General features: G+C 45.4%; 1 protein-coding gene across 1 annotated transcript in view; it reads left to right on the top strand.

Annotated features, from left to right (window-relative positions):
• Positions 1–904: 904 nt before the first annotated feature.
• The window catches only part of LTK (leukocyte receptor tyrosine kinase), a 273,250-nt gene continuing 249,333 nt past the window's right edge, over positions 905–24,821 (top strand). The window contains exon 1 of the mRNA XM_073586357.1: positions 905–1,066. Within this exon, the coding sequence (XP_073442458.1) occupies positions 1,009–1,066 (58 nt within the window). The 5' untranslated portion in view covers positions 905–1,008. The remainder of the gene's footprint in view (positions 1,067–24,821) is intronic.

Genomic DNA, 24,821 nt, shown 5'->3' with positions numbered 1-24,821 from the left:
CTGACTAAATACTTTTTTGCCCCACTGTAAATGAGCTGGAGCATAAGTTGGTATACACTCAGCGTATAAAAACATGTTTATACCGTGGACATTTAACAGACAAATCCTAATGTATTTCATTTATATAGCTTTGTCTGACACAAGGTGAAGTTTTAATGCTAGAGGATAGGATAGGACTGTCCCAATTGGATGCACCTTGTCACGGTGGGATGACTTTTATGTTTTTTTTTTTTTTCAAAAACAGTGATTATTAAGTACCCTATGTCATTTATATGTACTATTATTTACTTACAGCAGGGTATTTGCTCATTTTGTTTCTATCTTAGGTTTTGTCTGGTAAATGGCCATAGAGTGAACATTCTCGTATACGTTGCACGTAAACCAACTTATGCTGTGACTCATGTCTTTGGTTTTGCAATCTCTGATCACAGTGTGATTTGCATAATGGACTCGATTCTCTCGGATGAGAAAAATATATACGCTTGTGTGACCCTAGCCTAAAAGAAAGAAGTATATACTGGTTAAACATATGCCAAAAAAATACAGTGTCAGTAAAAAAAAATACTGCAATACAGTTGGATGTACTTAATTCCTGCATTTACATTGAGATTGCAGTGATTTCTCCTTATGGCGCAGAGAACAGATGAGGAATAAAAGAACCACGTTTGCCCGATTCCTTCTTTTCTAAAGGCACTGACTGCCTGTTTTAGCAGTAATCACATCAGTGAAATCAATTCACTGTGGTCACATGAGGGCAGTTGTTTTTTTCCCTTTATTTCTTTATTTCTCAGCATCTACAGGGGTGGAAAACAATGAGGGCTTTAGGACCTGACAGAGGATGACAGTATAGGGAGGTGTAGATGCATCTATAAGCCTGCCAGAGTTCCCAAGCAGCAGCATCAGTCCTGCTGAGGCAGAGAGGTAAACTGACACAAGGCACTGAGGATACTACAAAGGGTGGGAAGGTCACAAAGGGTAAGGATTTCCCTGCAAGAAGCATCTCCAGACATGGGCTTCCCTGTCTCCATCCTCATCATCCAGATGTCACTTTGGGCTCTCTTGCTTGGTAAGAAAACTCTTTGCATATGCAGTATTTTGTTTAGATGCATCAGAACTGCATTCACCAGGAGGAGAAAGTTGTCCCAAACATTTAAAACAAATATTGTCCTAATTGTTACATTTGTAGCAACATTTAATTACTATCTACAAATAAATGCAAGCCAAGACATTTCCTGATGAATGGGTCTCTGGCTCTGTAGCCCCATAGACTAGTTGCCCCCTAGGGCAGGGCACTGCCCAGGGGGTTACACTTGGATTGATGGAGACTCCTGTTGCTTGTAACTAGAAGCAGTGAAGACTCCGCAGAAATGTGCAGTGAACACTAGTGATCCTACGCAATGTGGGATCAGATGGTCCATACCCACCTGCATTAGTCTCCTATGTGTCACCAGATCTGCAAAATCCTATAAAGTGTCATGATCCCATACAGAATGAATGCATACCGTGGTGCACTATAAAATGATCATTTTCATATATAAGCGAACAGGTTAACATTGGCAGAAGTTAGGTGCAATGGATATATAATACTGTCATTCGTGAGACTGGCGGGCGGTTTTTAATGCTTTCATGTGTTTGGTTGCAGTTGACGGTTGAATCGCTATATTATTATGATTATTGCTATTACCATAGAATCAATGGTGCTATATAAATAATAATAATAATAATAATAATTATTGCTTTCCGCAAGGCTAATCTGAAGAATAGGCAAGAAATCCATAATGTGCTTACAGTGGAAATAGTGAAAACACTAAATTGTGATCCTGCCATGCCCATTCTAATGCCATCAACTGGGGCAAGATCTGAGTATTTGCATAAGAGCCACAACATAATATATAGGTGATAGATTATGGTCACTAACTGCACAAAAGAAAATCAAATACATGTGTGTGTGTATATATATTAGAAATAAAATATGCTATATAAATACATGATAAATATAAAAATATATAGACATATATATTTTTATTTATTATGTACAGTGGGGCAAAAAAGTATTTAGTCAGTCAGCAATAGTGCAAGTTCCACCACTTAAAAAGATGAGAGGCGTCTGTAATTTACATCATAGGTAGACCTCAACTATGGGAGACAAACTGAGAAAAAAAATCCAGAAAATCACATTGTCTGTTTTTTTTTCATTTTATTTGCATATTATGGTGGAAAATAAGTATTTGGTCAGAAACAAAATTTCATCTCAATACTTTGTGATATATCCTTTGTTGGCAATGACAGAGGTCAAACGTTTTCTGTAAGTCTTCACAAGGTTGCCACACACTGTTGTTGGTATGTTGGCCCATTCCTCCATGCAGATCTCCTCTAGAGCAGTGATGTTTTTGGCTTTTCGCTTGGCAACACGGACTTTCAACTCCCTCCAAAGGTTTTCTATAGGGTTGAGATCTGGAGACTGGCTAGGCCACTCCAGGACCTTGAAATGCTTCTTACGAAGCCACTCCTTCGTTGCCCTGGCGGTGTGCTTTGGATCATTGTCATGTTGAAAGACCCAGCCACGTTTCATCTTCAATGCCCTTGCTGATGGAAGGAGGTTTGCACTCAAAATCTCACGATACATGGCCCCATTCATTCTTTCATGTACCCGGATCAGTCGTCCAGGCCCCTTTGCAGTGAAACAGCCCCAAAGCATGATGTTTCCACCACCATGCTTTACAGTAGGTATGGTGTTTGATGGATGCAACTCAGTATTCTTTTTCCTCCAAACACGACAAGTTGTGTTTCTACTAAACAGTTCCAGTTTGGTTTCATCAGACCATAGGACATTCTCCCAAAACTCCTCTGGATCATCCAAATGCTCTCTAGCAAACTTCAGACGGGCCCGGACATGTACAGGCTTAAGCAGTGGGACACGTCTGGCACTGCAGGATCTGAGTCCATGGTGGCGTAGTGTGTTACTTATGGTAGGCCTTGTTACATTGGTCCCAGCTCTCTGCAGTTCATTCACTAGGTCCCCCCGCGTGGTTCTGGGATTTTTGTTCACCGTTCTTGTGATCATTCTGACCCCTCGGGGTGGGATTTTGCGTGGAGCACCAGATCGAGGGAGATTATCAGTGGTCTTGTATGTCTTCCATTTTCTAATTATTGCTCCCACAGTTGATTTCTTCACTCCAAGCTGGTTGGCTATTGCAGATTCAGTCTTCCCAGCCTGGTGCAGGGCTACAATTTTGTTTCTGGTGTCCTTTGACAGCTCTTTGGTCTTCACCATAGTGGAGTTTGGAGTCAGACTGTTTGAGGGTGTGCACAGGTGTCTTTTTATACTGATAACAAGTTTAAACAGGTGCCATTACTACAGGTAATGAGTGGAGGAAAGAGGAGACTCTTAAAGAAGAAGTTACAGGTCTGTGAGAGCCAGAAATCTTGATTGCTTGTTTCTGACCAAATACTTATTTTCCACCATAATATGCAAATAAAATGAAAAAAAAACAGACAATGTGATTTTCTGGATTTTTTTTTCTCAGTTTGTCTCCCATAGTTGAGGTCTACCTATGATGTAAATTACAGACGCCTCTCATCTTTTTAAGTGGTGGAACTTGCACTATTGCTGACTGACTAAATACTTTTTTTCCCCACTGTATATATATATTTATATATAAATAGTATATTTCCTTTCTTATGAATATATATGTAAGAAATATTACATATACATAGCTATCAAATATAATCCTATATATATATATCTATCTATGTGGAGATATATATTTTATTATATATTTATCAATTTATTTCAGTAAGGCTCATTGCACATTGGCTCATGAAGGAAGCAGAATATCTAAATGTGTATGAATCAAAGAGGAAGCTTTCATGCAAAATATTTAGCCATTTGCACCGTAATCAATGATTATACTGCTGGCTATAATAAGAAAGGAGGGGGTTATAAATGAATACCAACTTTATATGACCATTACTTAGATTTCCAGTATTAATGATGCCTCCATGTGCCTTTCCTTTGCCATCATACAAACTAATGTCAGCTAGTGTTTGCATTGGATTCTGTATTTGCTGTTCGCTGAAATGTGAAATGCTGAGATTAAGAATTGAACACGGCTGCTGCAGTACCTCTTCTGAGCACCTAGTGGAGCTATATCTTCCTTCTGATCCTCTGTAGAGCAGGCAGAATATCGCTATGGAGGATATAGACTTTGACCGGATATATCAATATTATAAACAGCTCCTGTGTTATCCTGCTCAAAGAAGACACGTGTCAAAGATTTGTCTTCATTTATTCATTGATCTTTTATTTCCATAGATGAGCAGACCCAATATTGTACATACTGTTAATGGGGTAGGACCCCTTTTTCATTATTGCATAGGGTCAGGATCACAAACTGATGAGGAACATTCAGAGATCTATGTACATACTGTGTATCACTGGATGTTCTTCCATCCGGTTTGGGTAATATAGAATATTAATAAATTGATTCCCATGTGATTTATTTTTTGCTTGCTAGAATGATCTAAAAAACGGACAATTTTGTACAAATACAAGACTGGAACGACATTCAGTAAACCTTTGTAGAATGCAAGTTGTTCACTTGAAAATCTCTTGCTTTCCTGGCAGCAGTTCCCCTGTAGCGCCTGGGTTATGGGCTCCTTTATGATGGCTCTAGAAATGATTATATTATTTTTAAAAAGTAATAATTAATTTATCAAAATGCAAATTATTCAAATTTACGCAAAATCCTTCTCCTTGCAAAGTGACTCTTATCTACCCAATTCATGATACATACGTAAGTCTGTACGAACCTGCGAAAAGTGATATTATCCAATCAATACTGAGAGGTCCGATCTGTAACCTCTGCCTCCCAGTGACAATATAATGATAGCCTCCATTTAGGTTTTCATCCAACTGATTGGCTGTAAAATCAGACAGGCTTGCATCATCTAAATGGTATCAGAGAAAAATTGGCACTGGGAAAAATTGTCATTGACATTTGTTAAACTTGTACACCAGCAACTACAAAATGGGGATCCAGGATTCCAAAGTGAATTCTTTTACAGGAACCCTCACTCATCATGTGCCATTTCATGGCAGAGGGGTCATTTGGCCCCCACAGGCACTGTGACTTAGGTGTGGCTTGTACCGGTGCCTTCTCTATTGTTACACCCCTGATCTCATATTCTCCAATTTCTCATATGAGGGAACGGTCACAGACATATATCAACGCAACCTGTGCAGCCATACAGGGGTCCAAGAAGTAATGGGGCCTCCACCACCTTCACATCCGGTGTAACTGTGCATTATGAGAAGCTATTGGACTGTAAAGGGGCCATATATTGTTCTTGCTTAGGGGCCCTGGAGCGCCCTCACTCACCAGGGCCGTGGGGTACTCGGTACCGGGCCGGTTGATCTTCTCAACGGGGGTTGTCACGGCAGCAGTGACCCGGTCCGTGGCTCTGGGGCTGCATTGCAAAGGGGGTTGTTTCGGTGTGCTTATGGTGGTGAAAGTTTATAAGTGTTTCGTGACGCCACCTGTGGTGTTCAGCAATAGAGATGCAAGCCGACGCTGCAGACAGATCCTTTGGGACAGATGGTGTGGTGCAGCAGTGATGTTATAGCCCTCCACAGTCAGGGCTGTAGTCCCAGGGCAGTGTAGGTGAAGTGACACGTAGATGGTGTAGTGTCAGGCGCAAGAGATGTAGCAGTGCTGGGCAGGTTGGCGCCGGAATAAGTGGAGGACACCAGGGCATGTAGTTCCAAAGCTTTACTCACAGTCTGTTGCAGGTTCAGGTGCCTGCATCCGTGCCGTGTCCTCCGGGTCAGGAGCTCAGCCAACTTCCAGGCGAGATGAAGTACTCCTTTCCAACACTCCGCCAACATATGTGCCTTTTCTGAACGTCTCCTCTTATAGCGCCTAAGAATGAAGTACTCTCAGTGCTGAGTTACACTGGAGTGCCTCCTATCAGATGTTCCTATGAACTCTACTTGTACGGCAGACAGCTGTAGCCTGCTTCGGGGACTCCTTGCTACTAAGTCCCGGCTCACTAATACGTTGCAGTTGTGCCCCCAAGTCTTGTGTGGGAATAAAGTGGTCACTACTTCTATTCCTCTGATGTCTGCTGCAGGACCATTAGTATCCATACAACCTCGGGGACCGGACCCCAGCCTTGCTCTTAGAACTTGAAAATGGTTCTCCTCTAACCCTGGTCCTTGTTCTCTTATTCTCCTTACGTTCCGTGCTAATCCTTCTTTCCAATGGAGAATCAAGCTTTCTTTCTCTGTCTCTTTCCTGTGCCAGCAGACCCAGATCACTGTGGCCTGCTGCAGCACTTCCTTCTCCCATCCCTCTCCCAGGGATCTTCTCTGTCTCACACTCCGTCCGTCTACATCCTCACCCTCTGACTGAGTGCCAGGACTGACTGACTAACTCAACTCTTCCCGTTCTTTCGTGTCAACTAAACTCCACCCACCTTCCAGCACGTTTTGTGTTCCAAGCAGGGAGCCACTAAGGGGTGCTATGCTATACTCCAAGCAGTGAGCCGCCAAAGGTGCTTTGCTGCACTACTTTGTGGTGTGGGGTGCAGGTGTTGGAGCATGGTCAGGTGTCTCCACCTTACCTGGATGGTGGGGTACCACACCTCAGGAGGAAGTGCAATACCTCTGTGGCAACTGATCCCTCAGGGGTGCCACATACCCCCCGTTAAACACAGCACGTCCACAGGCTGCAAGAAAACAAAGTTGACAAAACAGGAACATACAGAATTTTGTAATGCAGAATAAACAGTTCTTATCTAATCTTCTCAATATGAGAGGCACAGTTTCTTGAACATTGCAAACAATTTTTAACTATCTAAATTCAAAGTTATGCTACCTAAGTTAAAGTGCTATGAAAGCAAACCCACTACCAATTCAAGTAACACATTTTCTAGCAACACATTTCCTTTCTGTCATTTTTCTACTTTTCTTCTTCTTACCCTTATGTGACAACTGCTGGTGTCTGGTTCATCATCTGCATATCTTTATCCAATCTTTATTCAAACATTGTAACACATTATTTCTCAATGAAACGCTATAAAATCTGTCTTATCACTATCTAGGTTCTAGTAAAAAATATTAAGCATTATTAGTAAGTGCAATGGTAGACACTGGTCCGGCCAACGTGTCTGGAAATGTCCTTATAATGAGGTAGTCCTTATTGCAAGGAAAGGTTCCTATGTAAAACCAAGAGAAGGCACCTAAAGAGGTGCAAACTATTTACCATTGCAGTTCTGGATCACTCAGCGTCCATGATCTCCATAGTTCAAATGTAAAGGCTGCCAATCAAACTGGGCAACAACTGGGCAGAAAAACAAGAAAAAAAAACATGATAACCAAAAAGAAGGCACAACGGTGCAAATACCCTCCAGGGTAACGAAAGTTAGTTTAAGTCGACATTATGGCTAGTTGTCCCCTCCTGGGGTTCTGGAAGCTGGTTCTCGTCTGGCATGGCGGCTGCCTGAGGTACAGCTGGTGTTGTGATATCAATGGCTGCCGGCGATGTCTCTGTTACCAGTAATTCAGTGGGAGTGGCAGCTGGTACCAACGGATGCGGTTCCACAATTGCGGGTGATACCGCTGCTCTGGTCCTAACATCTGGTGATGCCGCGGCCTGTTGGCACTGGTATGAGGCTACACGGTGGTTTTGCAGCTGCGGCCAAGGAAACCCATGATGCATTTCAAAATCCCAAAGCTGCCTAGGCCTTTCCAAGCCCGGAAGGTGTCGGATAGTACGCACCGGCTCCTACCGTACCCTTCTCAACAGGGCTTTCTTCCACTTCCCCATCTCCGTCAGCCTGGTGCCCCCAGATGACTCGTCCAACACCCCCATTTCAAGCTCCAGCAGGCCAGCCTCCGACAATGAGAATTCAGGGGGTAGCCCGTTGGGAGGGCCAGCATCCATACCTGATGCCTCCCGGCGGTGCAGCCTCAGGTCCGGCACAGGCCCGGTGCGGGCCCTGGTGGCAGCGGTAGTAGTGGTGGCTATCCGAGTAGGTATCGGAGACGGTGGTGGCACAACTGGTGATTCCCGGTCTGCGGGGATCTCTTGTGGGACCTGCGCGGCCGCGCTAGGTCCAGACGGGAGCTTCTCTTCCTCTGCTTCAGCTCCCAAAGCTTCACACAGCAGCGGTGGCAACGGAGAGATGACAATAGACGCTGCCGATGACATTGCAGCAGTGTCAGACGCTACAGGGTCTTCCTGGTAGAGATCCGGTGTAGCGGTGGCAGGTACCGGTGACATGGGTACCGCGGGTGTAGGCCCCTCCTGGGTGCGCTGCAGATTCAAGGTCCAGGCTTCCTGCCTCAGTCGTAAACGGTACGTCAGCTGGGCAATCTCGTCCTCCAGCTCTTGGCGGTTCATCCTAGAAGCCGGGTCGGAGCCTTCAGGCATGGCGCCGGGGAGATTCAACTCAGCCTCCTCGCGCTCTGCAGGCCTCCTCCCTTCTCCTTCCAATATGGTGTTCTGGCATTCTCCTTCCCGCTTCCGCTCATCCTCCTGGGGGCGGCGTCTTCTTCCAACTTCTCCATACCAAGCCAGTATACGAACCCCTCGGGGGGTGGACCATGTTGCTGTCGCATAGAAGTTCAGACAGGGGAGGCCCAGGACAGTCCGCGCTCTTTTCTTAGGACCACCCATAGTGTCACGCCCTTCTTCACATTGCTGGCGGCCATTTTTAGCATTCATTATACAGTCTATTAAATTAGGCCTTCTGCACATTTCCAAAAGTTTTAAGTCCAACAAATCTCAGGCACACAGAACCCGACAGCATCGGGTCTCGTCAACCTGTACGTGATGCCAAGTTGGAGCGCCCTCACTCACCAGGGCCGTGGGGTACTCGGTACCGGGCCGGTTGATCTTCTCAACGGGGGTTGTCACGGCAGCGGTGACCCGGTCCGTGGCTCCATTGCAAAGGGAGTTGTTTCAGTGTGCTTATGGTGGTGAAAGTTTATAAGTGTTTCGTGACGCCACCTGTGGTGTTCGGTAATAGAGATGTAAGCCGACGCTGCAGACAGATCCTCTGGGACAGATGGTGTGGTGCAGCAGTGATGTTATAGCCCTCCACAGGCAGGGCTGTAGTCCCAGGGCAGTGTAGGTGAAGTGACACGTAAATGGTATAGTGTCAGTCGCAAGAGATGCAGCAGTGCTGGGCAGGTTGGCGCCGGAATAAGTGGAGGACACCAGGGCATGTAGTTCCAAGGCTTTACTCACAGTCTGTTGCAGGTCCAGGTGCCTGCATCCGTGCCATGTCCTCCGGGTCAGGAGCTCAGCCAACTTCCAGGCGAGATGAAGTACTCCTTTCCAACACTCCGCCAACATATGTGCCTTTTCTGAACGTCTCCTCTTATAGCGCCTAAGAATGAAGTACTCTCAGTACTGACTTACACTGGAGTGCCTCCTGTCAGATGTTCCTATGAACTCTACTTGTACGGCAGACAGCTGTAGCCTGCTTCGGGGACTCCTTGCTACTAAGTCCCGGCTCACTAATACATTGCTGTTGTGCCCCCAAGTCTTGTGTTGGAATAAAGTGGTCACTACTTCTATTCCTCCGGTGTCTGCTGCAGGACCATTAGTATCCGTACAAACTTGGGGACCGGACCCCGGCCTTGCGCTTAGAACTTGAAAAGGTTTCTCCTCTAACCCTGGTCCTTGTTCTCTTATTCTCCTTACGTTCCGTGCTAATCCTTCTTTCCAATGGAGAATCAAGCTTTCTTTCTCTGTCTCTTTCCTGTGCCAGCAGACCCAGATCACTGGGGCCTGCTGCAGCACTTCCTTCTCCCATCCCTCTCCCAGGGATCTTCTCTGTCTCACACTCCGTCCGTCTACATCCTCACTCTCTGACTGAGTGCCAGGACTGACTGACTCAACTCTTCCCGCTCTTTAGTGTCAACTAAACTCCACCAACCTCCCAGCACGTTTCGTGTTCCAAGCAGGGAGGCACCAAGAGGTGCTATGCTATACTCCAAGCAGGGAGCCGCCGAAGGTGCTTTGCTACACTACTTTGTGGTGTGGGGTGCAGGTGTTGGAGCGTGGTCAGGTGTCTCCACCTTACCTGGATGGTGGGGTACTACACCTCAGGAGCAGGTGCAATACCTCTGTGGTGACTGAACCCTCAGGGACGCCACAGCCCTCTCCTGTCTGTGTCATACCTATATGACCTCACAACCATATTATTGATGTCATATATCTAATTTTGCGTGGTCAAGAATGCGGGCAATCTCGGCACGTACAATTGTGCTCAAACGTTTAAATACCCCAGCCGAATTTTTACTTTATTGGCCTCTTTTCAGAGAATATGAATGATAACACCAAACCTTTTTCTCCACTCATGGTTAGTGGTTGTGTGAAGCCATTTATTGTCAAACTACTGTATTTTCTTTTCAAATCATAATGACAAGCCAAAACATCCAAATGACCCTGATCAAAAGTTTACATACCCCATTTCTTAATACCATGTATTGCACCCTCTAACATCAATGACAGCTTGAAGTCATTTGTGGTAATTTTGGATGAGGTTCTATATTTTCTCAGATGGTAAAGCTGCCCACTCTTCTTGGCAAAAAGCCTCCAGTTCCTGTAAATTCCTCGGCTGTCTAGTATGAACTGCGCGCTTGAGATCTCCCCAGAGTGGCTCAATGATATTGAGGTCAGGAGACTGAGATGGCCAATCCAGAACCTTCACTTTGTTCTGCTGTAGCCAAATGAAAGGTTGACTTGGCCTTGTGTTTTGGTTCGCTGTCATGTTGGAACGTCCAAGTACGTCCCATGAGCAGCCTCCGGGCTGATGATTGAAAATTTGCCTCCAGTATTTGCTGATAACGTGCTGCATTCATCTTTCCTTCAACTTTGATCAAGTTTCCTGTGCCTTTGTAGCTCAGACATCCCCAAAACATCAGTGATCCACCTCCATGCTATACAGTAGGAATGGTGGTCCTTTCAGCATATGCCTTGTTGGCCTCTTTCCAAATGTAACATTTATAGTTGTGGCCAAAAAGTTCAATTTTGGTCTCATCACTCCAAATTACCTTGTTCCAGAAGTTTTGAGGCTTGTATGTGCTGTTTTGTGTATTGTATGCGAGATATCTTGTGGCATTTGCACAGTAATAGCTTTCTTCTGGCGACTCGACCATGCAGCCCATTTTTCTTCAAGTGCCTCCTTATTGTGCATCTTGAAACAGCCACACCACTAGTTTTCAGAGTCTGGTATTTTAGCTGATGTTATTTGTGGGTTTTCCTTTGCATCTCGAAAACTTTTCCTGATAGTTGAGGACAAAATTTTTGTTGGTCTACCTGACCGTGGTTTTGTTTTTACAGAGCCCCTGATTTTCCATTTGTTAATCACAGTTTGAATGATGTTGACTGGCATTATCAATTCCTTGGATATCTTGTTGTATCCCTTTCCTGTTTTATACAGTTCAACTACCTTTTCCCGTAGATCTGTTGACAATTCTTTTGCTGTCCCCATGACTCACAATCCAGAAACATCAGTGGCTGGATAAAAGATGCAAGAGTCTGTCTGGATCCCAGAAACTCACTCTGCTTTTATGCAAACACTCTCATTACTAGCCAACAGGTCACAGGTGATTAATATATGATTAATTGGGAAATATTCAGATGGACAAACATCAACATTTGCTTTTATAAAAAACTTTTTATTTTTCTTTGCAAAAGCATTTATTTTACTAAAAAGAACCCGTCATCATCCATCCCGCAAAATCAAAGTTTAGTTTGTGGGCAAACCACAACTTTTATGCTACATTCCCACAATGAGCTTTTGACGTATATACGCTGTAAGGCCATGTTCACACGTTCAGTATTTGGTCAGTATTTTAGGCTAGGTTCACATTGCATTAATGCAGTCCACTCAACGCATAGCGTTGGCAGACTGCGTTAACGCTACTCCTGATTTGTGATCGCGTTATGGGATCCCGCTAGCGCAGACGCTGCAGACCGCGTCCGAGGGTGTGTCACGGAATGACGGCACATCGCTAACGCATGCCGATTATGGCATGCATTAGCGATGCGCTCGTCTATAGAAGTCTATGGGTGCATTAACACATCCATTACATAGCGTTAATGCCGCTGTGCAACGGATGTGTTAAACTTACACCCTTAACGCAATGTGAACCCAGCCTTACATCAATACTTAAACCAGGAGTGGGTGATAAATACAGAAGTGGTGACGTGTTTCTATGATACTTTTCCTCTGGTTGTGGGTTAATCTAACAAAGGGTTAATGTCACCATTCGATTTTAAGGTGACATTAACCCTTTGTTAGATTAACCCATTCGCCACCGCTACAGGGCAATGGGAAGCCCACGCATTTTTTAACAACGAATTAACCCCTTAAAATAACAACTACAACTCCCAAATTTTGCACACAAACCCGCATCTAATTATTAGTCAAGGACATATAAAAAAACATGAAATGAAATGCTTTACTGAATGTAAACCATGTGTCATTTCATGTCGGGTTGGGGAATTATTTGATACAGGCCGGCTATTTAATTACCGGCTATTCTGCTATGAAGAACTCTGTGAAATATATATATATATATATATATATATGTTTATCTCAATGACTTGTGTGTGTGTATATATATATATATATATATATATATACACAGTATATATATGCATTCTATGTGTCTATATCTATTATTGTAGATTGTAAGCTCTCACGAGCAGGGTCGTCTCATTTCATCTTATTTTGCTTCAATTATTGTATTGTTAACGTTGTTACTTATGACTTGTGTTTTGAAACTGTTAAACTGTAAAGCGCTGCGGAATATGTTGGCGCTATATAAATAAAGATTATTATTATTATTATTATTTCGTTTCTGTTAGAAACCCTATCATAGGGCTCCATTATATGTCCATTTTGCAAGGCTGCGAGAAAATCTCGCCATACGGATTGCATACGGATGCCATACAGATTACATACGGATGCTGACATGCGCAAAATATACAACCACACCTTGCTTACCGATGACATACGGAGCACTATTTAGGGGTCATTCATCCGTATTACGCCTGTAAACTACGGACCGTATTTTGCGTCGGTTAGTGTGACCCCGGCCTAAGATGTAACCACACGATTTTTGTGGCTTGTGGCTCAGTAGCTTAAGTTCCTGCCTGTAATTTTAACCCCTTAGTGACAGAGCCAATTTGGTTCTTAATGACCAAGACAATTTTTACAATTCTGACCACTGCCACTTTATGAGGTTATAGCTCTGTAACGCTTCAACATATCTCAATGATTCTGAGATTTTTTTTGTTGTGACAAATTGTACTTCATGTTAGTGGTAAAATTTCTTCAATATAACTTGCGTTTATTTATGAAAAAGAACAGAAATATGGCAAAAATTTTGAAAATTTTGCAATTTTCAGGCTGTGTGCCCACGTTGCATTTTTTTTAAGCATTTCCGCAGCGTTTGTGCTGGCTCAGACACTGCAGAAATGCTTAAAAGAAGCTTCAAATTAATTTGCATGCGTTTTTGGCTTTTTGTGCCAATGCATGCGTTTTTAAACGCTCAGGAATCGCTTAGCGGCTAAAAATGCAGCATGCTCATTAATTTCCGCATTGCTGAGCGTCTTTAGCCTTCCCCAATGTTCCCAGAAAATGCGCTTCTTTTGTGCAAACAATGCGCAAGAAACGCGCGGAAAAAAGATGCACATTTTCTGGGAAGGGGATCAGTTTCCTGAGCGTTTAAAAACGCTAACGTGGGCACATAGCCTCAAACTTTAAATCAGAGAGTGGTGTCACACAAAATAGTTAATAAATAACATTTCCCCCATGTCTGCTATACATCAGCACAATTTTGGAAAAAAAAAATTTTTGTTAGGCTATTATAAGGGTTAAAAGTTGACCAGCGATTTCTCATTTTTCCAACCAAATTTACAAAACCATTTTTTAGGGACCACCTTACATTTGAAGTGAATTTTTTTTTTGGGGGGGTCAATATAACAGAAAATACCCCAAAGATACACCATTCTAAAAACTGCACCCCTCAAGGTGCTCAAAACCACATTCAAGAAGTTTATTAACCCTTCAGATGTTTCACAAAAACTAAAGCAATGTTCGAAGCACTGATGAGTGTACATAGTAGCTGAGCTGGGGACTGATCAAATGGAATCTGTCTGCAGGTTTTTGTTACCTCATCTGACAGCAACATAATGTAGGGAAAAAGACCCCTCGATCTATCACTTAGTTTACTGGGTGCTGTCATGGGGATAACTTGACATACAATCTATAAGGGAAAAGGGGAGACACGAAAGGTGGATGGTAACAATTGCTTTTATTGTTTTTATTGTTTGGACCATCCCTAGTGTAAGAATCGGGTGTTCCTGTTGCTGCATGAACCAGTTAACAGTCTAAATATGTAACAGTACAGACACAGAGGGCTATTAAATGCAAAAAGCATGTGAGAACATGATGCGAGGAACCTGGATATTGTAAAAAATTTTGAAATGAGCCACACAGGGATATTTAGGTTAATTCGTTGAGGCGATAGGCTAGTCTGAACAATTGCGTTTTTAAGGCACACTTAAAACTGTGGGATTGGGGATTAATCGTATTAGCCTGGGTAGTGCATTCCAAAGAATCGGCGCGTCACGTGAAAAACCTTGGAGACGGGAGTGGGTGGTTCTGATTATTGAGGATGTTACCTCGAGTCATTAGAAGAACGGAAGGCACGGGTAGGGTGGTAGGCTGAGAGAAGGGAGGAGATGTAGGAAAGATACCCCAGCCAGGGGTATGCTCCCTCTGTCCCAAACGGGGACGCACACGTGCCCCAGACGGGGGCCTCTTCTGTCCCAAGCGGGGACACACCTAGGCCTCAGACGGGGGTCCTTTCTGTCCCAGACAGGGACAGACCTCTTGCCCCATGCTGGCTGAGCTCTGTCCAGTAGTGATGGGTCGTTCGAGAATGATCCAGTACAGAGAGATGGCTCCCTGCTATGAACAATGGGAGCTGGCACCCCAGTGAGAGCCACAGAATTCTCTTAATGGCTCTCACCGGGCTTAAAATTCCGGTGTTAGGCAGATATAACGCCGACCACCTGACCCAAATTTAATTGGCTGGCTGCAAGTAGGAGGGGTTTCGACCATGGGTGGGCGAGATTTCAGCCACATTTTCGTCATTTTAAATATTGTGAACACATATTTAATAGGGATCCATTTAGGATCCAAAAAAGCGGGCTCTTCTTGGTGAGCTGAACCATATGACCAAAAAGAGCTGGACTGCCCATCACTACTGACCAGGAAGCAGGAGCTTCCTGCTCCCACAAGGCTGCAAGTCCAGCCCACAAGCTAACCCTTTGCTGTCCGTAACCTACAAACAGACAGCAGTTAACATAGTGAACACATGACAATACACAAATACTTAAAGGGAACTTCACATATAACAACAATACACGTTGACATTTTACAATGAGACATTTACACACAGGTACACCATCCGGGTACCGCATAAAGTGCAGAGACCAGCACATAGAAGAGAGGGGAGACAATGAGGTTCTCTGCCACCTCCTTACACAATCATGGAGTTCTTTTGATTTCACTAATAATCATGTAGCAATTGACTAAGTATATACTCCTCCAAGATAAATATATATAAAGAGAGAGAGGGCACCACTAATACAACTCTTTAAAAGGAATCTATCATCAGGGTTTTGCTACCCCATAATGTTAGGGCAGAGACCCTGATTTCAGCAGTTTGTCACTTACCGGGGTGCTTCCTATAATTTTGATAAAATCCTTGTTATATCTGCTGCAGATGTAGCAGAGGTCTGAATACTGAGCTGTGTATATCCCCATCCATACCCTTGATTGGCAGTAGAGTTGAGCGAAACGGGTCGGTCAAATTCATAAGTCGCCGACTTTCGCTGAAGTCGGGTTTCATGAAACGAAACCCGACCATAGCGTGAGGTCGGCCACGAGGTCGGCGACCAGAGCGCCAAAGTCGTGTTTCAAATGATGCTTCCAGCGCCCTTTTTCAGCCAATGATGGAGGACGCACACTGTTGGGCAACGCGATGACAAGGGCATCGGTCACCACCATCTTTGAGAAGGGCATGCAAGTGATTGGCTTGCTTTGTACGGTGTCACAGGGGCTATAAAAGGGCGTGCACGCCGACCGCCATCTTACTTCTGCCGATCTTAGCATTAGGGAGAGGTTGCAGCTGCTGATTGTGAATAAGGGAGAGCGTTAGACAGGGAAGAAGAACAAAAAAACTGCTTCTGCTGGTAGCGATTTCCACTGTACAACACAACAGTTTGTGTGCAGTGACAGGGGAGGATATATTTTTGTGCATCAGCTCTGTTTGTTATTACGCTGCCTTATAAGGCTCCCTGATAGCTGCATTGCTGTTTGCACACTGCTGGGCAAACTGCTTTTTTAAAAGCAAAAATACTTTTCTTCCTCTTTTCTGCACAGTTACCAAGCGTTCATTTTTCAACACTTTTGTGTGCAGCAGTCCTGCTTATTAGGCTGCCTGCTGCCATACTTGGCCTGAGAGCATCATTGTCAGCCTCCTAACATCTCTAGGGAGCTTCCAATTCTCCCCAATACTATATACACCTTGTACCTGGTCATACACCTGCCTATTTCAGCCTGTTAAATTGAGGTGTAATCTATAGTGGGCCTGAGATAATAGTTCAGCCTCCTAAAATCTCTAGGGAGCTTCAAATTCTCCTCAATACTATATACACCTTGTACCTGGTCATACACCTGCCTATTTCAGCCTGTTAAATTGAGGTGTAATCTATAGTGGGCCTGAGATAATAGTTCAGCCTCCTAAAATCTCTAGGGAGCTTCCAATTCTCCCCAATACTATATACACCTTGTACCTGGTCATACACCTGCCTATTTCAGCCTATTAAATTGAGGTGTAATCTATAGTGGGCCTGAGATAATAGTTCAGCCTCCTAAAATCTCTAGGGAGCCTCCAATTCTCCCCAATACTATATACACCTTGTACCTTGTTTTACAGTACCATATAGCTGGTGGTATTTTGGGTACATTTTTCCAAAAATGAGGAAGTATGGTGGAAGAGGCCGTGGAAGTGGGCGGGGGTTGCCAGCTGGTACTGATGGTGGTGGTGGTGCATCTGCTGGTAGTGGCAAAAGCACAATAGCACCTAAGGCAGGAGGTGTTGAGCCTGCGTCATCATCTGGCTCCACAAGGATTCGAAGGCTCCCTTTTCTGGGAGTAGGTAAACCGCTTTTAAAGCCGGAGCTTTAGGAACAAGTTTTGGCTTACATTGCTGACACAGCCTCCAGCTCTATCGCCTCCTCTTCTGAAGTTTCAAAAAATAAAATCACTGAGTCGTCTGTTATGATTGAGTCACCGTAGGAGGCAAAAACAGAAATGCTAGCTAAGTCCAGAAAACCAGAGAAGTTGGCAACTATCAGATTGCAGACCCCTGAACCTATCAACACAACTAGCAGTAGCCGTGGGGGGTTCCTACGATGACCTAGACCCCTCGATCACAGCCGGAGAGATACATAGGCCTAAAGAAGGAAAGGGGAAAATCTAACTGCCCCAGAGCAGACCCCAAAGCAATAGGCTGCCCCCCACATATAATGATGGTGAAGCAAGATGAAAACACTTACACAGACAGAAAGACAGGCTGAGCAAAGACGGGGCCCAAAAACTACCTAGATAGGAACGGATAGGAAGGCTGCTGTCTGCAATCTGCCAAAACCCTATCAGAGACAAAAGCCAACAAGCTGATATAAAAATGGCCCTGAAGCAACTAAGCTTCAAAAACTAAATCAGCACTCAGGTACTTTCAGAAGACAGAGCTAACGGAATACTGCACACTCCAGCAGGGAGTGGGAAAATCCAAAAAGCAAGAAAAACAAAAACAAATCTTGAATGCAAAAAGGCAAAACAGAAACTTAGCTTTAGGAGAGCAGGAATCAGACTGGAGTCCAAGAGTCCACAGAGAAAATCACCCGCAGGGCAGAAAGGGTGTAGGCTGCCTTAAATCCAGTCAGTGACTCCACTCAGCCAGTCGTCTTCATTAGTCCCAGGTGCCTGATAATCAGGCTCACTACCTTCCTTCACTAGAATAGGGAGTTCACCAGGTCTCAGTGACGGAGGGGAGAATGAACTCACAACAGTCGTCAGTGGAGGCTCTTGGTCAGGAACAACACCTTTCCTTGTGTCCTTCACCCCTACCAAAAGTGAAGGATGCGGCAGGCCACACTACAGATTACTCCATGGAGCTCTTTTCACATACCATGCCTGGGTTATCCAGTCAAATACAGAATTCCCCAGTCCAAGATGAATCTGACATGGAGTGCACTGATGAGCAGCCACTGCTAGATGATTCTGCTGGTACATCGACCCAGAGCACTACATTGCCCTCGCAGTCTACTGAGCCAGAATCTGACCCTGATGAAACTCAGGTGCCCCTTCCCGCATACTATACCACCTTACACGGTGACACAGAGGAAGGTGCACATGAAATTGAAGAGGAGATGATGGATGACCCAGTTGTTGACCCAGATTGGCATCCATTGGGGGAAGAGGGTGCCGCTGCCAATAGCTCTGAAGAGGAGGAGGAGGATCCGCAGCAGGCATCGACATCGCAATAGCTGCTATCTGGCAGGCGCATAGCAGTCCAAAAACGGTTTACAAAAACCCAGAGTTGCAGGACAGCTTGGCCAGACGGTCAAATTAGCACAGCGTGCAAGGCCTCAAAATGTCTTCCATAGTAGGAAGAGTGCAGTGTGGCACTTTTTTTTAACAAAATCCTAATGATCAGGCAAAGGTTATCTGTAAGAAATGCGCAAAGAACTTTAGCTGAAGGAAAAATCTGAGAAATTTGAATACCAGTTGCATGCTTAGACATTTAACCACCATGCACTTGCAAGCGTGGACGGACTACCAAATCTCACGTACCGCATGTTCACCTGCTCCGAATGAAGGTAGTCAGCAACGCTACATCGCTTCCCCCACTGTAAGCCCACCTAGTTAGCACACCACCAGCAGCAAATGTTGAGGTGTCGTCGCAAGGCCAAAGCAGTCAGGGAATCACAATGTTATTGCTACGAAAGACTGAATCTAGGCCATCAGCAAGACCACCAACACCATCACCATCACCAACCCTCTCTCAGTCCGCCATGTCCACCGCTAGTTCCACCATATGCAGCTCTCAAGTCCAGTTCACCCTACCAGAGACTCTGAGTAGGACAAAAAAGTACTCATCCTCTCATCCGCGTACACTGTGATTGAACACCCACATTGCCAAACTAATCTCGTTAGAGATGATGCCCTACTGGTTGGTTGAAAGCGAAGCTTTCCATGAGCTCATGGCCTATGCAGTACCACGCTATGACCTACCCAGTCAGCACTTCTTTTCTCGAAAAGCCATCCCAGCCCTCCACCTGCATGTGAAAGACTGCATTGCCCATGCACTCAAGCAATCAGTGAGTGGAAAGGTGCACCTCACAACAGATGCATGGTCCAGCAGGCATGGCCAGGGTCGTTACGTGTCCATCACTGCGCACTGGGTTAATGTGGTGGATGCAGGGTCCACAGGAGACAGCGGCGGTGGGACAGTGCTGCCTAGCCCACGGTATAGGAAACAGTTGGCTGTAGGCGTTCGACCCTCCTCCTCCTCCAGAAGCGAAAGCTCGTCCACAGAACACAATCGCACGAGCACTCCATCCGCAGCTGCCAGTGTTGCAAACGAGGTGTCCCACTATCGAGCAGCTAGTGGTAAGCGTCAGCAGGCTGTGTTGAAGATGATGTGTTTGGACAACAACAGACACACCGCGGAGGTACTGGCCGACTACTTGCAGCGACAAACTGAGTCATGGCTGGGCAGTCTACATCTTGAGGCAGGCAAGGTAGTTAGTGATAACGGCCGGAATTTTGTGGCAGCCATAGCCCTTTCAAAACCCAGACACATACCTTGCCTGGCTCACACCTTGAACCTGGTGGTGCAGTGCTTCCTCAATAATTATCTGGAGTTAACAGCCCTGCTCCATAAGGTGCGAAGACAGTGCTCGCACATCCGCCGGTCGCCCGTACACTACAGTCATATGCAGAAGCTGCAGCGATTGCTGTTGTGAGCTCACTTTTGGGTTTGCCTCTGGCTTCTGGTGAGGGTTATGGAGCTGGCTGTGCTGACAGAGGAGTAGTGAGTTCTCTCTCTGGACTCCCTCTGTTGGTGAAGGGAGGTAATGAAGCTGATCTAAATGGCAGAGACCGGCCACCTGAGGAAGAGGACTGTGATTGGACATCAGGAGTTTCTGATTGGATTTAAGGCAGCCGACTGCCTAGTTTCTTGCTGGTGATTTCTCCTGACTGTGGCTTCTGGTTTCCAGTTTGGTTCCTGCCTTCTTAAAGTTAAGTTTTCTCTGCTATTGTTAATATGAGTTTTTGTCTGGTTTACTTAGTTTTTGTGTTCAGCCAGCCCTGGCTGGGACTGGGCTGAATCCCCATTTTGTATCTGATCAGTTGATCTCTTTTGCTCTGTCTTCAGAATATACCTGAGTGCTGATATAGGGAATTGAAGTCTAGCGACTTCAGGGCCTTTTTCTATCAGACGTGTTGGACATTTTTTGGCAGGGTTTTTTGCGTGATTGCAGACAGCAGCTTTTCTTTCCTGTCCTTTCTAGTTAGTGAGGGCCCCATCGTTTGCTCAGCCTATCTTTCTATCTGTGTTTGTGTTTTCATATTGTTTCACCGACAATACATGTTGGGGGCTGTCTATTGCTTTGGGGTCTGCTCTGGGAGAGTTTAGATTTTCCCTTTCTTTCTTTAGGCTTATTTAGTTCTCCGGCCGTGACGAGGCATCTAGGACCACCGTAGGCATGCTCCACGGCTACTGCTAGTTGTGTGGATAGGATCAGGGGTCTGCAATCCGCTATTTACCAACCTCTCTGGTTTTCTGGGCTTAGCTTGTTTTTTGTTTTTTCCACCTCGGTGACTCATTCATAACAGATTGCTCCACCTTCCCAAACATCGCCTAATTATCAACGTTGCAACAAGGTGGAACTCCACCCTGCACATGGTTCAGAGGCTGTGCGAACAGAGGCAGGCTGTAATGCATTTGTGGGAGGATACACGGGCTGGCAGTTTGAGGGCAGACATGGAGTTGTCTGGTGTGCAGTGGTCGAAGCTGAAAGATCTCTGTAAAGTCCTTCAGTGTTTTGAGGAATGCACATGGCTGGTAAGCGCAGACGACGCCATAAGCATGAGCATCCAACTTATGCGTCTGCTCATGCAAACTTTGACGCACATTAAGGAGCAGGCATCTGCAGCTGAGGAGGAAGAGGAGGAGGGAAGCCTTGATGACAGTCAGCCATTGTCTGCTCAGGGAACTCTCCTGGACGAGGTGGAGGAAGAAGAGGAAGAGGAGGAGGAGGAGGATGATGGGGATGATTATTTAGGGGAGGAGGATGCTTCTCAGGGGGCAAGAGAAAATGTTGGCGTGGCAAGGTCAGGTACAGTGTTTGTGCGTGACTGTAGGGATGTGGATTTGCCAGAAATTCCTCCACCACCCAGCACTCACAGTGCATCATTGACACCTGGAACATTGGCCCACATGTGTGATTATGCCTTGCAGATCCTAAAAAGGGACCCCCGCATTGCCCAAATGATGACAACTACTGGTTGGCCAGCATCCTGGATCCGCGCTATAAAGGCAAATTCCAAAACATCATGCCACAGGAGAACCTAGAGCTAATATTGGCTAACAAACAAGCAACTCTGGTAAACCGTTTGAGGCATTCCCAGCACACAGCGGCGGTGATGGTTCTCCCAGGAGCCGTAGGGGGCAACATGGAAGAGGTGTTCGTGGTGCACACAGCCGAAATGGCGTTGGACACAGGGGTTTCATGACCATGTTGTGGACTGATTTTTCAAGTACTGCTCACATGACTGGTAATACTGCATCGATTGAAAGTGACAGGAGACAGCAGTTGTCAACTATGGTTACAAACTACTTCTCCTCCCATATCGATGTTCTCCCTCACAGGTCATTCCCCTTTGACTATTGTTGATGATCTAACCTTCATTAAAATGAATCATGCATGGGTTTCAAAGGATTTGTACCACCTTCCCCTGCTGACACATAGGTTGCCAGAAAAATGGCTCGCTTTTGTCCTCCTCTTCCTCGGACTTCTCCAATTCCTCCATTTGCAGCTGCTGAATGTCCAACATCAACATATGCCATTTTTTCAACCTCCCTAACTGGCCTGCCTCCCCCCCAGGGCCGGGGTCACCACCTGGCGCACACACCCGTGCGAGTGCCATTGCCCTGGACAGGTGGGTGGGCCCACTCTTGGGCGACGGCACTGGCACAGGGTTCCTCATACTACAATCAAGTGTCTCTGACGGTGGGGGTGCACACGCGCCGTCAGACACACTGGCGTACTATGAGGGGCCCTGTGCCAGTACCGCCACCCACGAGTTGGCCCTCCCTGCTTGCTCAGGGCCCCAGCACTTGCAATACTTACCTCTCCCTGCTCCACCGCTGTGTAGTCTGGGCTGTTAAATCCTTCACTGGGACTGCCAATACAAATTTGGTGAACTGATAGATGATGGTTAAGACGTAGCTATGCCCTGTCCTGCTGGGCTCTATCTTCAAATGATCAATGGCTTCCATTTGTTATGGACGTCGACTCACAATGAGATTTCTGTGGTGGTTTATCATCAGCTTTCACGGTTTTCCTACTCACAGACGTGTGACATTCCTGCCCACATTTTTAAATGTGTCCTCTCATGCCAATCCAATAGAATCGCCTACGGCCTGAGGCTTCTGTCTTTTGCACTCCAAAGTTACCTGACAGATCATGATAGACAGTGAGGACAATGTCTACATCTCTCCCTGTGATCACAATTTGATGGAGATGAGTAACGGTGATGGGATCCACGGTACTGCGATACAGCAAACCTTTCTTCACAAAGAACTGTTTTCACTGTCTCCACAGACAAAGTAATTGAGGGTCAGCATTGCCTCTGAGAATTCTCCTGGGAGTTTTTCCCGTGATTAGTAATTCCAAAATTTCTGCAATCACTCGACTTTCCGTCTGTACTTGTATCCATCTCGTTTCCTCTTGCGGAGAGTCTGGACTATCTTACTGAGACTGAAATATATATGAAGATTGAAAAATACCCCAACAGTGTATACTGGTGTACGCTTCGAATACATTACCCTTTTTCTACTTTTTAGATTCTTGTCTAATCCATACTGAGGCTGTGAGTGTCTTTGTCGGACTCCGGAAATATGCACAGAGATTTTTAATGTTTAAACTATGCTATATATACCTGTTATCCGGTGATACTGTACCCTTTCTCAACTTTCTACAATCTTGTCGAATCCATACTGCACCTGAGACTGTCTGAGTCTGCCTCCTGATATATAGACATAGATTTTTAATGTGTAAACTATGCTACATATATACCTGTTATTCGGTGATACTATACCCTTTCTCAGCTTTCTACAATCTTGGTGAATCCATACTGGGCCTCAGACCATCTGAGTCTGCCTCCTGATAAATAGACACAGATTTTTAATGTTTAAACTATGCTATATATACCTGGTATCCGGTGATACTGTACCCTTTCTCAACTTTCTTCAATCTTGTCGAATCCATACTGGGCCTAAGACCGTCTGAGTCTGCCTCCTGATTAGAGATGAGCGGTGTTCGAGTCGACCTGTTCGCCAAGTTCAAATTCGAGCTGTTTTGGGCGGTGTTCGAGCCGTTCTTCGAACTCGAACACTGCTTAAAATTCGGCTGTTCGAGGTTCCGTTAGAGAACGGTTCGTTCACCAAAAGCGTAACTTTATTTTCACATCAATAATGGTTTTCAATGTTAATAGACAGTTTCATGGCATAGTAGCGGTGTCTGGTAGCGAGCGGTGTAGTACACCTGTCAAGGAGCTACACCGTGTGTGTTTCTAATAATTTTTTACCGCATCTTGTCCAGAAAATCCTTCTGGGCCTTGTAGCACTGTCTGCTACTCAGCAGGGGAGCCCACCCGTGAACCTAGTTATGCCGCCTGTTTATGAAAGAACCAGTTTTTGACTGCATTCAGCCCAGTTAATACTTTGGGTCTAGTAACTGTGTCTGCTACTCAGCAGAGGAGCCCACCCGTGAACCAAGCTGTGCCGCCTGTTTATGTAACAACCATTTTTTAACTCCATTTAGCCCAGTGAATACTTTGGGCCTAGTACCTGTTGTAACGGGGTCTTCCTATCTCGGGTACCTCTTTCAGTACCACCCCGTGCTTCCGGAGGTCCACTCTGCTTTGGCTGGAGTCTGAATGAAGGACGCTGGCTGGAATTCCTTGGTTACATGGGCGCATATAAAAGATCACTGCTTCTCCACGTATTTCCAGTCTGACAACACTTTACTCACAGGACACAGAATATATTACACAGATACAGAGGGCAGGCCAATAGAAAAGCGGCAGGCCAGACATACATTACAATAGCCGCAGGTGGCCAGAGCCTGCCGATATTTACTGTGGGAATTACAAAGGTGGGGGGGCGGCTGGGCGCAGCCTGTGAGCTGATTCATTAGGGACATGCATCTCCCATGGAACCTATTATACATACATATAACTGCACAACATATTCTGGGTGCTGAGTGGTTCTGTAACACCTGTGTCTACTGCTCAGCAGAGTTGCCTACCCGTGAACCAAGCTATGCCGCCTATTTATGTAAGAACTGCGTGCTATTCAGCAGAGGAGCCCAGCTGTTAAGCAAGCTACAGCACCTGTGGTTTGGACACTTAATTTTTTCACATTCTTT

Source organism: Dendrobates tinctorius, unplaced genomic scaffold (genome assembly GCF_039654945.1).
Source record: "Dendrobates tinctorius isolate UK_male_01 unplaced genomic scaffold, ASM3965494v1 ptg000010l, whole genome shotgun sequence".
Taxonomy (NCBI): Eukaryota; Metazoa; Chordata; class Amphibia; order Anura; family Dendrobatidae; genus Dendrobates; species Dendrobates tinctorius.
The sequence above is the reverse complement of the archived record's forward strand: the minus strand, read 5'-3'. Positions and strand labels throughout refer to the sequence as shown.